The sequence below is a fragment of the Triturus cristatus genome, chromosome 1_2 (assembly GCF_964204655.1).
Source record: "Triturus cristatus chromosome 1_2, aTriCri1.1, whole genome shotgun sequence".
NCBI lineage: Eukaryota > Metazoa > Chordata > Amphibia > Caudata > Salamandridae > Triturus > Triturus cristatus.
This window is the reverse complement of record NC_140580.1, coordinates 1,009,936,533-1,009,951,599: the sequence shown is the minus strand read 5'-3', so window position 1 is coordinate 1,009,951,599 and position 15,067 is coordinate 1,009,936,533. Positions and strand designations below refer to the sequence as shown.

The following is a 15,067-nucleotide window of genomic DNA, read 5'->3' as shown; positions in this document are numbered from 1 at the left end:
AAGATTGAACACAGCTAGCCAAAAAACGTGACCTGCAGGGGGATGCAAAGAACCAGGGAGCTCCTATCTTGACTTCTTAAGCACTAGGGATCCAATGTTGTGGAAGGGTCTGGTGTGAGGTAAAGGTGTTGAGACTCAGACTGGTCCTAAGAGCGGAAGGAAGAAAAAGATGACCTCTCATGGCTTTTTTTGTGGGACGATCTCTTAGGAGATCATAACCTGCAAGGTGACTTACCTTTGGGGGGGGAAAGGGGAGTCTCTGAGGGCCTTAGCCAAAAATAAATTGGCCTCTTCTTGCTGATGCCCTTCAGGTGCATGAAGCTCCAAGCGTTACATGTCACAATGGCGTATCCCGATTTTAAACACCACAAACAGTCATTGTGGGAACCGAAAGGGAAATCTATTTGCTGCCCTGTCTGCAAGTCTTGAAGCTCTTTGAGGGGACATTTGACCTAGTTACTGTGAAAACGTAGAATTTTGACCGTTAGACTCAGAAAGAATGCTTTGGGATCACATCGAAGAGGAGCAAAAAACGGGCATTGATATCAGCGAGCTGGTAGGCACTTAATATTCTCCAGTGACACCACGTTTTCAAGAAAAGTCATGGTAGTAGCTATGTGATTTCACATGGTGGCCCTGGAGAGTCATTGATGGAAAAGCAAAATGTTACCTACCCAGTAAGCATCTGTTTGTGGCATGTAGTGCTGCAGATACACATGCTGTGCATACTTCTGCCATATAGTGTTGGGCCCGGATGTGTGCAAGTTATTTTTCTTCAAAGAAGTCTTTAGAACCACGAGGTACTGTGACTCCTTATGTTGCTGGTAATGTGCATGGTCATCGACTCCATTGTTAGATTGCTTTCCTGCATGGTGGGTAGGGATGGTATGAGACACGAAAGAACAAGTTACTTACCTTTGGTAACGCTTTTTCTGGTGGATACAGTATCTGCCTGTGGATTCCTCACCTTGTGAATATCCCCTGCGCCACCATTCCACGGAATTTTTTCCCCAGCTCTCCACGCCGACGTGGACGTCATAATACCTCGGCTCCGCTCGCGACTCCGTATGACGTCACCGGAGCCATAAGAGAGCCAGGTCGGCGTGATGACGTCCATTCACCCATTTTGTCCGTGCCTCCGAGGCGAACAGGTGGACCGACAACAGATTCAAACTATACACAGTATACAACATTCGAACAAATATACATAGTACAGATACAAAAGGAAAGCTAAAGAACATAAGCATTTCCTATAAGTGTACCAGATAGAAAGAAGATACAATGTAAAGCAACATGTCAAGCAAGGCATCCTTTAAGGTATACAAAGGTGGACAACGGGGAGGTGGGTGGGTCAGTGAGGAATCCACAGGCAGATACTGTATCCACCAGAAAAAGCGTTACCGAAGGTAAGTAACTTGTTCTTCTGATGGATACATCTGCCAGTGGATTCCTCACCTTGTGAATAGATTCTCACAGCAGTCCCACTCCCGGAGGAGGGTGTCCACCTTCCTATACCAAAAAATCCTGCAAGACAGAACACGCAAAATGGCCCTCCCTCCTCATCTCAGAGTCTAAGCAATAATGCTTTGCGAAAGTATGGAGGGAGGCCCAAGTTGCGGCCTTACAAATATCTGCAACTGGAACACCCCTGGCCAAAGCAGAGGTAGAAGACTTATCTCTAGTTGAATGAGCTCTAATACCCTCAGGAGGAACCTTACCAGCAAGGGCGTAGCAGATCTTGATGGTTAGGATGATCCATCTGGACAGAGTGCGCTTGTGCACAGCTTTGCCTTTAGAGTGTCCAATATAGCCCACGAAGAGCTGGTCTTCCAAACAAAAATCTTTTGTTCTGTCCAAATAAAAGCTCACAGCTCTTTTAGGGTCCAAGAGGTGAAGTCTCTCCTCCTCCTTGGAAGGGTGAGGGGGAGGATAAAACACAGGGAGAGTAATGGACTGCCCCAGATGAAATGGAGTAACTACCTAAGGTAGGAAAGCAGCCCTGGTCCTGAGGACCATCCTTTCAGCATGTAAGGATAAAAACGGGGGTTTCGAACTAAGAGCTTGAAGCTCACTCACCCTCCTTGCCGAAGTTATGGCTACAAGAAAGACCATCTTAAAGGACAACAGCCTCAAAGGACAGCTATGAAGGGGCTCAAAAGGGGACCTCATCAAAAAAGTTAAAACAAGATTAAGGTCCCACTGTGGCATTACAAAGGGAGTAGGTGGAAACCTATTAGTAAGACCTTTGATAAATCTTAAAACAATAGGAGATTTAAATAACGATGGCTGATCTGGAAGACACAGAAAAGCTCATAAGGCAGATAAATAGCCCTTAACCGTGGCCACAGCACAACCCTGCTGAGCCAAGGAAAGAGCAAACTGAAGTACATTAGAAAGATGGGCTTTTAAAGTGTCAATGGATCTCTCTCCACGCCATTTTACAAACTTAGACCACCTGTAGGAGTAGATAGACTTCAGGCGGGAGAGAGAAAGAACTCAGGTTGCCCTGTTCAATCTCCAGGCATGAAGGTGCAGGCTCCGGAGGTGGGGGTGCAGAACCTGCCCCTCCGACTGCGAGAGGAGGTCTGCCCTGAGAGGGAGACGGAGCGGAGGGTGCGATGAAAGGTGAAGTAGATCTGTGTACCACACCTTTCTTGGCCAATCCGAGGCGATCAATATAACTTGGGCCCGGTCTTGGCGAATCTTCCTCAGAACCCGACAAATCAAGGGTATGGGAGGAAACGCATAAAGGAGTTGTGAGCCCCAAATCAACTGAAACGCGCCCCCCAACGCCCCCTGAATCGGAAACTGGAGACTGCAGAATGACGGACAGTGAGCGTTCTCGTGACTGGCAAACAGGTCCACCCGAGGAGTTCCCCACATCCGAAAGATGTGCTGAACCACCTCTGGATGAAGCCTCCACTCGTGGTCGGCATAGAACTGCCGACTAAGATTGTCTGCACGCACGTTCAGAACTCCGGCCAGGTGATTTGCCATCAGACAAATCTGATGATCCTGAACCCAGGACCAGAGACGCAGAGCCTCTCTGCAGAGACAATGCGACCCCACTCCTCCCTGCTTGTTGACATACCACATCGCGGTAGTGTTGTCCCTGAGGACTTGAACCGACTGACCGCAAAGGGAAGGGAGGAAGGCCCTGAGCGCCAAACGTATAGCCCGCAATTCTAGAAGATTGATATGAGACATTTTTACTCTGGAGGCCAAAGACTCTTGACCTCCAGATCCCCCAGATGAGCACCCCACCCCAGGGTAGAGGCATCCGTTATCACTGTGGCCACCGTTGGAGGAAGCTGAAAGGGCTTTCCTTGAGACAGGTTGCCCTCCACGCTCCACCAAGACAGATCCGCTGCAGCTTCTCTGGAGATCCTGACTGACTCCCTGAGAACTCCGTTGTGCTGATACCACTTCCTGCGGAGGCACCACTGGAGTGCCCTCATGTGCCAACGTGCATGGTTGACCAACAGAATGCAGGAGGCGAACAGACCGAGCAGGCGAAGGACCTCCAGAACTGGAACAACCGCTCCACTGTGGAATAAAGGGATCATCTCCAGAATGTCGAGAATTCTTTGTGGAGGAGGAAATGCTCGACACACAGTAGTGTCCAGTACCGCCCCTATGAACAGGTTGCGCTGAGAGGGCACCAGGTGAGATTTGGGCACATTGATCGAAAAACCCAAGTTGAATAACAGCTGAGAAGTTACCTTCAGATGATGTTGCACCATCTCTGGGGACTCTGCTTTCAGAAGCCAGTCGTCCAGGTAGGGGAAACCGGAATCCCAGACCTCCTGAGATGGGCAGCCACCACCGCCATCACCTTGGTGAAGACTCGAGGTGCAGAAGTAAGACCAAACGGGAGGACCGCAAACTGGTAGTGTTGCGACCCAACCGTAAAACGGAGATACTTCCTGTGCGACTTCAGGATTGGGATGTGGAAATACGCATCCTGCAAGTCGATCGACACCATCCAGTCTTCTTGCTGCAACGCTTAAAGAACCTGTGCAAGGGTTAGCATCTTGAATTTCTCCTGTTTCAGGTAAAAATTCAAGACTCTGAGGTCCAGGATTGGACGCAATCTGCCGTCCTTTCTGGGAATCAGGAAATACCGGGAGTAGCATCCCTGACCCCTTTCCTGCTCTGGAACCACCTCTATCGCACCTTTTTGTAGCAATGCAAGAACCACCTTCTGCAGAAGAAGCAGATGGTCCTCTGAGCAAAAACCTTGGCAAGGAGGGTAAGGGGGAGGAAATTCCCTAAAGGCAAGGGTGTACCCATTCTCCACAAGGTTTAAAACCCAAAGGGCCGTCGTGACGGATTTCCAACCTCGCAGAAAGTGGGACACCCGACCCCCAACAGGCCTCACATGATCCAGGTTGGGGGATCTAGGGCTGCTTCCCTGTAGCTTCATTGGGAGCAGAGACTGAAGAGGAGGAGGGATTGCGACCAGCAACACGCCGACCCCATTGTCTTTCTCTGTAGGATCTGTAGAGAGGATTTTGCTACTGCTGTTGCTGCTGTTGCTGCGGTTGACGTAAGGAATGAATGGATGACCTCCCAAATCCTCTAAACTTCCTGAAGCAAAACCCCTTTGACTGAGTCTGCAAAGCTAAAGATTTCGCAGTAGCTCTGCTATCCTTAAATTTTTGCAGAGCGGAATCTGCTTTTTCCCCAAAAAGCTTCTCCCCATCAAAGGGTAAGTTGACCAAAGTGGCCTGAACATCAGCAGAGAAGCCGGAAGAACGAAGCCAGGCCTGCCTTCTAGTGGCTATAGAAGACCCCATAATCCTAGCCACGGAATCAGCCGTATCTTGGCCCGACTGAATAACTTGCCTAGCGGCAGCTTGAGTGTCTGCAACAACCTCCATAAAAGAGCCCTTCTCCTCATCAGGCAGTTTAGGAGCTAACTGCTTCACGGAGTCCATCAAGGCATGAACATAGCGGCCCAATAAGCAAGTGGCATTCGTTGATTTAAGCACCATACTTCCAGAAGAGAAGACCTTTTTAGCTGACTGCTTGATCTTCTTAGAGTCCCTGTCAGCTGGAGCCTGTGGAAAAGCACCTGAAGATGGTTTCGAACAGGATGCCTGTACTACAAGACTCTCTGGAGAAGGGTGCGAGGAAAGGAAGCTCGAATCCCCCAGAGCCACCCTATACCTCATTGCCACAGTTCTGGAAACCGCAGGTGAAGAAAGCAGCTTGCGCCAAACGTCCATAACAGGCTCTAAGATAGCCTCATTAAAGGGCAACAAAGGCTCAACAATGGAAGAAGGTGAATGAAGGACTTCAGTCAAAAGGTTTGGTTTGTATTCTGCAGAAGGCAACTGTAAGTCCAACAACTCCGCAGCCTTCCTGATGACCAAATGGTAAGGAGCCAACTCTTGAGGAGGAGAAGATCTGGCAGAAGAATGCTCCCATTCAGGAGTAGTGTCCAATCCACTTGCCTCCTGAATGCCCTCAAATTCGTCAGTGGAGTCACCAACTTCACCTTCCTCCACTTCCTCCCTATTTTGCTCTTCCTCTATAATCCTCTGAGCCTCTCTTCGAGAGTGGATCCAAGGACACGGCGTCGGCGGCACCGTACGCGGAGTCGGCGGCACCGTACGCGGAGTTGGAGGAGCCGGACTCGGCGGCGTCAGACGCAGAGCAGCTTGAGTCGGCGCCGGCGTCGAGGGAGGCTCCGAAGATGGCAAGTGATCCAGTCAAGGCCGGGAGAAAGGCTCTCCAGACGGCACCGGGAACTGCCATGATGGAGCCATCGGCAAGAAGGGCATAAAAGGTGCCTGAGCATAGTGTTGCGGCACGCCCAAACTGAACGCCATTGGACCCACGGGAACTGAAGGTGCACCGGATGTGAATTGAACCTGAATCCGGCCGAGGAGTAATTGGAGCCGAAGTATCCTCTACTGGAGCCGCAGGTTCACCTTTTGGCACTGGTGAAAGAACAACAACTTGCTCCGGCTCGGCGTCGGAAGCTGGAGAATCCACCAGCGCCGGAGACTGCGCCGGAGTTAACTTGGGCAAAGGTGACTTCTCCGGAGAAACACGAGGAGAAGGGGAAGGCGAAGGAGAGACGAAGTCCTTACTTCAACATCGAGGCGACGGCGACCTCAAAGCCTTACTCTTGGATGATCGGCGCCGAGAGCTATGCTTCCTCTTCTTCTTGTGTCTTCTCGACTTCGAGGAGTGTGAAGTCGACGGCTCCGACTTCGACTTGTCTCTTTTCCTACCTCTGCCCTCCCTCTTCGCCTTAGCCATGAAAAGCTTCGCTTCTCTCTCTTTCAGTGCCTTAGGATTCATTTTCCTACAGCAGGAACAGTCCTCCACGTCGTGGTCAGACGAAAGACACCATAAACAGTCTTCATGGGGGTCAGTGATGGACATGTGACCCCCCACATTCCCTACACGGCTTGAATCCTGACTTCCTCGAAGAAGACATGATGAATCCAGAAACAGTAACTCACAAGGAGACTACAAAGTAACAGGAGAGTACTGGTGTCGACGGCCCGGAAAAAAGGGAACTGACGTCATCAAGCCGACGTGGCTCTCTTATGGCTCCAGTGACGTCATACGGAGTCGCGAGCGGAGCCGAGGTATTATGACGTCCACGTCGGCGTGGAGAGCTGGGGAAAACATTTCGTGGAATGCTGGCGCAGGGGATATTCACAAGGTGAGAAAACCACTGGCAGATGTATCCATCAGAAGCATGTATATAGAGAGGTCCATACAATAAAAGGGAAACTGAGATAGAAAGATTACTGCAACGGCCACAGGAGTCCTGGGAGGAGGGTGGATGCATGTGAATCTACAGCACTACATGCCATTAACAGATGCATACTGGCGAAGTAACATTTTCCATTTGAGGCATATGTGTCTGTAGATATACATGACATGCATAGACTATAGAGCAGTCCTACCAGAAGCGGTGGCTAGCTTGTGGGCATTGTAGTAGTTTGAAAAAGTGTACAAAGTACTGCATGGCCAACATTGGATTTTTGGCAGGATAGAACATCCACATAGTAATGCTTGGTAAAGGTATGTGGTGTGGACCAGGTAGCTGCTTTGCAGATGTCAGCTATTGGAATATTTGCCAGGAAGGCCACAGAGACTCCTTTTTTCCGACTGGAGTGGACTCTAGGAGGAATGAGCAAGGTCCTCTTAGCTTTTGCATAGCATGTCTGGATGCACTTGACAATCCATCTTGCAATGCCTGATTTAGAGGGGGCCTTCCCTTTGTGGAGGCTGGAGAAAGCAACAAAGAGCTGCTGTGTCTTTCTAAAGGGCCTAGACAGGTCAATATAGTACATGAGGGCTTGCTTAGCAACCAAAGTATGGAGAACCCATTCCACAATTGAGTCGGGTTGTGAGAAAAAAGACAGGGAGTTCAATGGATTGAGTAAGGTGGAACTGTGAGACCACCTTAGGGTTGGTGCGGGGGACAACCCTATCGCTATGTATTTGGAAGAAAGGTTCTTCCAAGGTTAGTGCCTGGATATGACTGACCAGCATGAGTAACGTGATGGCAAACAGAGATGCCACCTTCCAAGAGAGAATCTGGAGGGAGCAAGAATGAAGGGGTTTGAATGGAGGACCCATGAGACTTGCTAGAACAATGTTGAGATTCCATGATATGGCTGGTGGAACCCGAGGAGGAATGACTCTCTTGAGGCTCCCCCATGATAGCTTAAATGATTGGAATTTTGAAGAAGAAGATGTGTTGTCTGTTCTGAAGACAGGTGTCTACAGCAGCTAGGTGTAGTAGTATGGAAGAGAAAGCTAAACAGAAGTCTGCAAGTGAAGAAGGTACAGACAATATGCTGCACTTTGGCCGTTAAAGGGTCAATGTGTTTTGAATGACAGTAGTACATGAACCTCTTCCGCCTCTTCCACTTGGCAGTGTAACAGGCAAGGTTAGTGGGCTTGCATGTTCATTGAGAATGCTCATACATTCTAGTGGAAGATTAAGGTACCAAAATTCTTGGACTTTCGGAGCCAGATCTCAAGATTGAGAGACCTGGGGTCTGAGTGCTTTATTTCTCATGGTTCTAGGTGAGAGGGTACAGCCTGTTGGGGAGCCTCTCATGAGGTACTACTGAGAGTTCGATCAGAGCGGTGAACCAGGGTTGGTGGGTCTAGGTAGAGGCCACCAGGATGAGGGTTAGAGACATCTGACGAAGCCTCCGAACCACAAATGGAAGTAGTGGGAGAGGAGGAAAAGCGTAGGCAAATATCCCTGACCATTTCATACATAGTATATTGCCACTAGACTGTGGGTGTGGGAACCTAGAGGCGAAGCTTGGGCATTTGGTGTTTTCTGCCATGGTGAAGAGGTCTATCTGTGGGAATCCCCAACAGTGGAAGTACTTTAGGAGGATTTGCGGGTGGAGTCCCTACCCGTGGACTTGTTGCTGCATCCTACTGAGGAGGTTGGCAAAGTCGTTGTCCACTCCCAAAAAGCACTCCGCTAGCAGATGCCTCTTGTGACAAAGAGTCCACTGCCAAATGCTCTGGACTGGGTGAGAGAGTTGGGTAGATCGAGTACCACATTGCTTCTGAATGTAATACCTGGCTGTCATGCTGTCAATCTTGATGAGGACTACCTTGCCAGTCAAGTGAGGAAGGAAAGCCTTCAGCGCAAGGTGAACAGCTAGAAGTTCCACGTAGTTGTTGTGGTGACCTTGTTGACTGGGTTCCCACTGTTCTTGGACAGTGTGGTCCTGTAAGTTTGCACCCATCCCGTCAGTGAGGCATCTGTTGTAATGGTCCTCTGTCGAACGGAGTCAAGGAAAGGCCAATCTTGCAACAGGTTGTTGGTGTTCCACCACTACTGCAGAGAGAAAAAAGTGCAGCAGTCGATCAACAGTAGATTGTCCCAGTGACCCTCAGCTTGAGACCACTGGTGTGCTAGGCACTTCTGCAATGGAAGCAAATGTAACCGGGCATGTGGCACTATGGCGATACAAGAGGCCATCATACCAAGTAGGGGCATGACTGTCCTGACCATGACTTGGTCTGATAGCACAGCTGCCCTCTTACCCACAGCATCTATATGTTTTTTTTTCTTATCTGGTGGAGGGGAATCACCAGTAGCCTGCGAGTTAGCCCTTTTACAGGCAGAAGTAATAATCAAGGAGTCGGGTGGAAGCTGGCCATGAATGTAAGGGGCTCAGTAGGGGAAGCTTTGTATTTCTTGTCCACCCTGGGTGTGATGACCCTAGCGTGGAAGGAGTCCTGACAGATGTCATCGGTGTGACGAAGCATGCCCCTGACAGTCCTCATGAAAAGGCTCAGTGTGGACGCCCACCTTGTGGAAGGAGGTTGCCCCACAATGAGTTCATGGTAGGATGTGGAGTCATCAGAAGGGGAGGTACAGGCAGGGTACAGGTTGAGATCTATGGCCCCCTGTGGGTCAGCATCATAGAAGTCCCAGCAATCACCATGCAGAGGAGTGACAAAGGTATCCCCTCCTTCCTGACCCACCACATCTGATTGAAGTGAACCCTGAGGTGTATAGGGAAAGGCGTCACCTGGACAATCAGCTCAACACCCAGGCTGGACTTGGTGGTTGGCGTTGAGGCTCTCGTCTCTGATTTTGATCTCAACACCGAAGGGGTCAGCTCCGATAGTTGTGTCAGCTCTGAGGTGTGCACAGGCGGAGCCGAAGCAGTCTGCTTCGATGGTTTCTTCGGCACTGGCTGTTATGTCAAAAGGTGGTGATCGGTGCCGACCATGGCCTTTAAGGCAGTCGTGGCCCAGCAGCCTGCCTATGGTCCTCCAAAGAGGCTGGACAACCCTTGGAAAGGGGCTGCTCAGCTTGTGAGCAGTGTCTATGAGAGGGAGTCCCGTACCTACGACTGGCAACGCTGGTGGATGATCCTCCATCTCCAGATCGGAGCCTGGGCTGATGCCAGGGGAGAAATATTCTTCATCTGCGGCTGACGGTTGTAGGTGGTCTTCCCCCTCAATGTCCTAGGGGCTAAAAGGTCTGGAGCGTCATCTCTGCTCCTATGTGACATTTCGAGACATCAAGCCCGATGATCACGGAGGGTCTTCTTTGAGCGGAAGGAGAGGTAGGCGTTCACAGACAACCTTGTTGTTCTCATGAGACAGGCCCAAATTACAGACTTGATGGTCAGTCCGAGGTATTTCGTGAGGCAGCAAGGACATTAGCTGAATGGCATCCACTCCATCTGTGGAGGCAGAGCAGGAAGACTCAGTCGAGAGACGGAAGGAGGCCTCAAAGGGCAAAGGCCCAAATGGGGCCAAGGTTAACCTAAAAAAAAAAAAATCGCTCTATTGAAGCTGGAGTTATTCAATCAATCAAGGTAAGTGTAAGAGCGCTACTCACCTGTGAGAGTCTCAAGGCGCTGGGGTGGGGGGGTGGATGCGGGGCGTTAGGCAGCTGCGTTCAGCCAAAGAACCAGGCCTTGAATGTCTTCCTGAAGGCGTTCAGGGAGGGGGCGCGTCTGATGTAGATCGGTAGCTCATTCCAGGTCTTGGCCGCGATGGAGGAGAAGGCTCTTCCTCCTGTTCTGGCTTTGTGGATGTGCGGGGTTTCGGCAAGGGCAAGGTTGGTGGATCGGAGGTTTCTCTTGGGTACGTGGAAGAAGATTCTCTCATTGAGGTATTGGGGTCTGGTTTTGTGGAGGCATTTGTAGGCGTGGGTGAGTATCTTGAAAGTGACTCTCCTCTCAACGGGGAGCCAGTGGAGCTTCCGTAGGTGTTGGGTGATGTGTTCGTGTCGAGGGAAGCCAAGGCCGAATCTGGCTACGGTGTTCTGTATGATCTTGAACTTGCGGAGTAGAGACTTGTTGATCCTGGCGTAGAGGGTGTTTCTGTAGTCCAGTCTGCTGGTTATGAGTGCAGGGGTGACGGTCTTCCTTGACTCGGGAGGGGTTCCATTTGAAAGTCTTTCGGAGGATGCAAAGGGTGTTGAAGCAGCTGGAGGCGACAGCATTGACCTGTCGGTTCATGGAGAGGGAGGAGCCGGCTACGATGCAGAGGTTTCGGGCATGGTGATAGGGGGTTGCCGAGGGCAGTGGGCAACCAGGTGTTGTCCCATGCAGAGGGGGCGGGTCCGAGAACGAGGACTTCTGTCTTCTCCGAGTTGAGCTTCAGGCAGCTGTTGCTCATCCAGGATGCGACGGCCTGCATTCCTTCCTGGAAGTTGAGTCTGGTGGTGGTGGTGGGGTCATTGGTGAGGGAGAGGATGAGTTGGGTGTCTGCGTAGGATACTATGCTGAGACCGTGCTGTCTGACGATGGCGGCGAGGAGGGCCATGTAGATGTTGAATAGAGTGGGACTGAGCGATGATCCCTGGTGTACTCCGCAGTTGGTTTCCGTGGGTTCGGAGAGGAAGGGTGGCAGTCTGATTCTTTGGGTTCTGCTGGTGAGGAACGAGCGGATCCAGTCGAGAGTGGTTCCTTGTATGCCAGCGTCGTAGAGTATGGCGAGAGTGTGCGAACGCTGATGAAAGGTCGAGTAGGATCAGGGTCGCGGTGTGTCCTTGGTAAAGGAGGGTGCGGATGTCGTCTGTGACGGCGAATAGGGTGGTCTTGGTGCTGTCGTTGCTGCGGAATCCAGATTGGGAGGGGTCAAGGATGGACTTTTCTTCGATGAACCTTGTTAGTTGTGCGTTGACGGTCTTCTCAGGGACTTTTGCCACGAAGGGGAGGAGGGAGATGGACTGGTAGTTCTTGATGTCCGTGGGATCTGCTGAGGGCTTCTTGAGCAGGGGCCTGAATTCTGCTAGTTTCCAGTCATCAGGAAAGGTGCCGGTCATGAAGATGCAGTTGATGGTGCATCGTAGTTCTGGAGCGATGGCGGCTCTGTGGTAGATGTGCGGCTGGCAGGGGTCTGTGGTGGGGCCCCCCCTAAGTGGATGCCTTTCATGGTCGAAGTGGTCTCTTCGGTCGTAACCAGTGTCCAGGAGGAGATGGTGGGCTGGCTGGCATCGCTGGAGAAGGGAGTGATTGTGGAGTCAGGTGTCTGGTCGTTGAAATTGTCATATAGAGGCTCTTGATTTTTAGATGGAAGTAGGATCTGAGCTTGCTGCAGAGGTCCTGGGAAGGGGTGATGTCCATGGTTTCACTGAGGGACTTAGTCAAATCCTGGATGACGCTGAAGAGTTCCTTGGAGTTGCTGGATTTGGCGAGGATTTTGTTTTGAATGAAGGTCCTTTTGGTGGTTCTGCTGCATTGGTGGTATTCCGTCATGGCATTCTTGTAGGTGGTGCAGTCTTCTGACGTTTTGCTGTTTCTCCAGTTCTTCGAGACGTCTGCAGGTGTGTCTGGCATCTTGGAGGTCAGCGGTGAACTAGGTGGCCTTCGTGGGGCGCTGTCTGTTGGGGTTGCATAGGGGTGCAAGCTTGTCTGCTCAGTTGTAGATCATTTCTGTAATTCCTTGGCTGGGAGATTGGCGTTGGTCGTGGTGGTGGGGGTGTCGCGGTTGAGGGTGGAGTAGAGCTGCTCCTCAGTGATCTCCAGTTGCTTCACGGAGGGCGCGGTGCAGGTTTGGGTGGCTTGGGTCTGTCGACCTGGAAGTGTACGCAGTAGTGGTTCGTCCATGGGGTCGAGGGTGTGTCCTGCCTTGCGGGCAGGCGTTGTAACGAGCTGTTTCAGTCTGATGTTGGCGAGGTTGTCCAGGAGGGTGGTGGAGTTGGGGTCTCTGGGGTTGTCGAGGTTTACGTTCAGGTCTCCGATGAGTATGTAGTCCATGGAGGCGATGGCATGGGGTGCGATGATGTCAGTGATGGTGGTGGCGAATGGAGCACAGGGGCCAGGGGGTCAGTAGGCAAGGGTGCCATGAAGTGTGATTCTAGGGCTGGTCTGGACCTGGAAGTGAAGGGATTCGGCGGTGGAGAAGGATTCGCTCGAGGTGGAGAGTCAGAGGGAGCTTTTGTGTGTGATGGCGTGTCCTCCTCCTGGGTGGTTGGGGCAGTCCTTCCTCTGGAACTATGGGATGGTGATGGCGATGTCATTGACCCGAGAAGAAGAGAAAAAAAGTAACGCAATACCAACGGAGGGAAGGAACCCATGTGGACCAAACAGAGCACCGCGAAGGTGTCGGCCCGGAGCACAGGAGCACACGTCCGAACCCGACGGTGGAAAGAAAACAATCTAACAATGAAGTTAATGACCATGCACATTACCAGCAAGAGAAGGAATCACAGTACCTTGTGACTCCAAAGACTTCTTTGAAGAAAAGCAAATTGCACATATCCGGGACCAACACTAGATGGCAGGAATAAGCACATAATGTGTATCTACATCCACACAAGCCTCAAACAAAAGGTTTTGTGGAGCAATCAGAAGCCTCCAAGAATTATTCATAAAGTGAGGAGTCATCTTGAAAAATATATACAGTATCATAATCTCCTGAGGCATTGGTCATGCTGGAGCCTTGCAGTGCCACCTGGAAGCACTGGGGAGCTATTGCTGCTGCCCTGTCTAAAACCTGGAAGGGTAATTCATGAGGTGAGGAATTAGCAGGAAACGCAATCCATCAGAATTAACATTGTTAGGAAACATCAACTTTGTAAATCTATTCTTATAACTTACAAATTTCATTTCAATATAATTTACTTAACATTTTGTGTAATATGGTAGCTACATAAATTACATACCGTTAGTCCATGAGAGCCCATAGGACCGGATGTACCCATCAATCCAGGCTGACCCTTGTAAAAAAAAAATATACAATAGACCAGCAGAGTGAACGCAAGATGCTATGAGCATGCTGGATATGTATTTGAAGAAATATTCCTTAGGCAATTTATGACTAACACTTTTTGTATCAAGCATAGTATTATCTGCTACTACCTATTACAGTCAATCTTATGCAATACAAAACATACCTCTAATATTCAGTAATAATAGTCTATCCCTTCATCAACCAACACATTCAAATGTCCTCATTGCAAAACTATCAATTAGTAGCGAATGCATGAAATATTTACTAATACGACTCAAAAAATTACTATTCTGTAATATCTTTTCCAATGTCTTTCCACAATCTTCTATTCAAAATATATGATCTCTAGCTTCTCTTCCTGCCCTTGTACAACCAATACATTTAGCATTTCACACCTTTAGCCTACCAATAACCAACAAATACATTGGTTTTCCTCAGTGCCATTCCAGCATTTCACACCTTCAGCCTACCAATAACCAACCAACACATTGATTTTCCTCAGTGCCATTCCAGCATTTCACACCTTCAGCCTACCAATAAGCAACCAATACATTGATTTTCCTCAGTGGCATTTCAGCATTTAAAACCTAATATGTGCAGCCTTATCCAACAGTAATCTGCTCCTGATGGTTCAGTAAATTCAATAATCTGCAGTGCCATTTTTGGTCTTGTCATTCAATATATTACATTCCACAATGGCATTACACATTTTACTATCATACACATTAAGATTGTGTCTTCTTCATTGCTAGGACAAGGTTAAATCATCAAATAGACTTCTTCATTCAAATGCCATTTCACAATTTACAAGTGAACATATTTCAGGATCCAAATTCAACAGCATATTTTGAGACCACGACAAGCTTACTTACAGACTTCCTTGTAGATTCGGCCAACACATTCTTCCTTTCTAACTATTACACCCTCAACAAAAATCACACTGCAGTCTCCCTTGCACACTCACTTTATGACCCTACTTCATTCTCTTTCATGTAATTCTTCATGTTGTTAACAATACAGTAAGTCCTCAGAAAGCAATGGGAATTATTTACCTTCACCTTCCCAAAAACAGCACAAAACAATCAATCCATACCCTTCATTTGTCAGTGGTGACTTCAGCTTACTTAATAGGAAACATTCCGCCCGCATGTAGCAAACACTACTGACAGATTTGGATAGTTTGGGAAGAAGAATCAGTACCAATGGTGTATGTAATGGGACCCCCCCAAAGACAGGCTGACTATCTTGGACTTCACAGGCTGAGGAGCTGATTTAGAGTTGCACAGTGAATGAAAATCCTCTGAATACGGAGGAATAACTTAACTAGAAAAGTCCACCAGCAGAATTTACTCCACTATAC

At 49.5% G+C, this 15,067-nt stretch overlaps 1 protein-coding gene across 4 annotated transcripts in view; it reads right to left on the bottom strand.

Annotated features, from left to right (window-relative positions):
• The window catches only part of LOC146868589 (uncharacterized), a 1,503,661-nt gene that overhangs the window by 463,673 nt on the left and 1,024,921 nt on the right, over nucleotides 1-15,067 (bottom strand). For all 4 annotated transcript variants that reach the window (XM_085611695.1, XM_085611716.1, XM_085611705.1 and 1 more), the window contains one exon: nucleotides 13,640-13,693. In XM_085611695.1, the coding sequence (XP_085467821.1) occupies nucleotides 13,640-13,693 (54 nt within the window). The remainder of the gene's footprint in view (nucleotides 1-13,639; nucleotides 13,694-15,067) is intronic.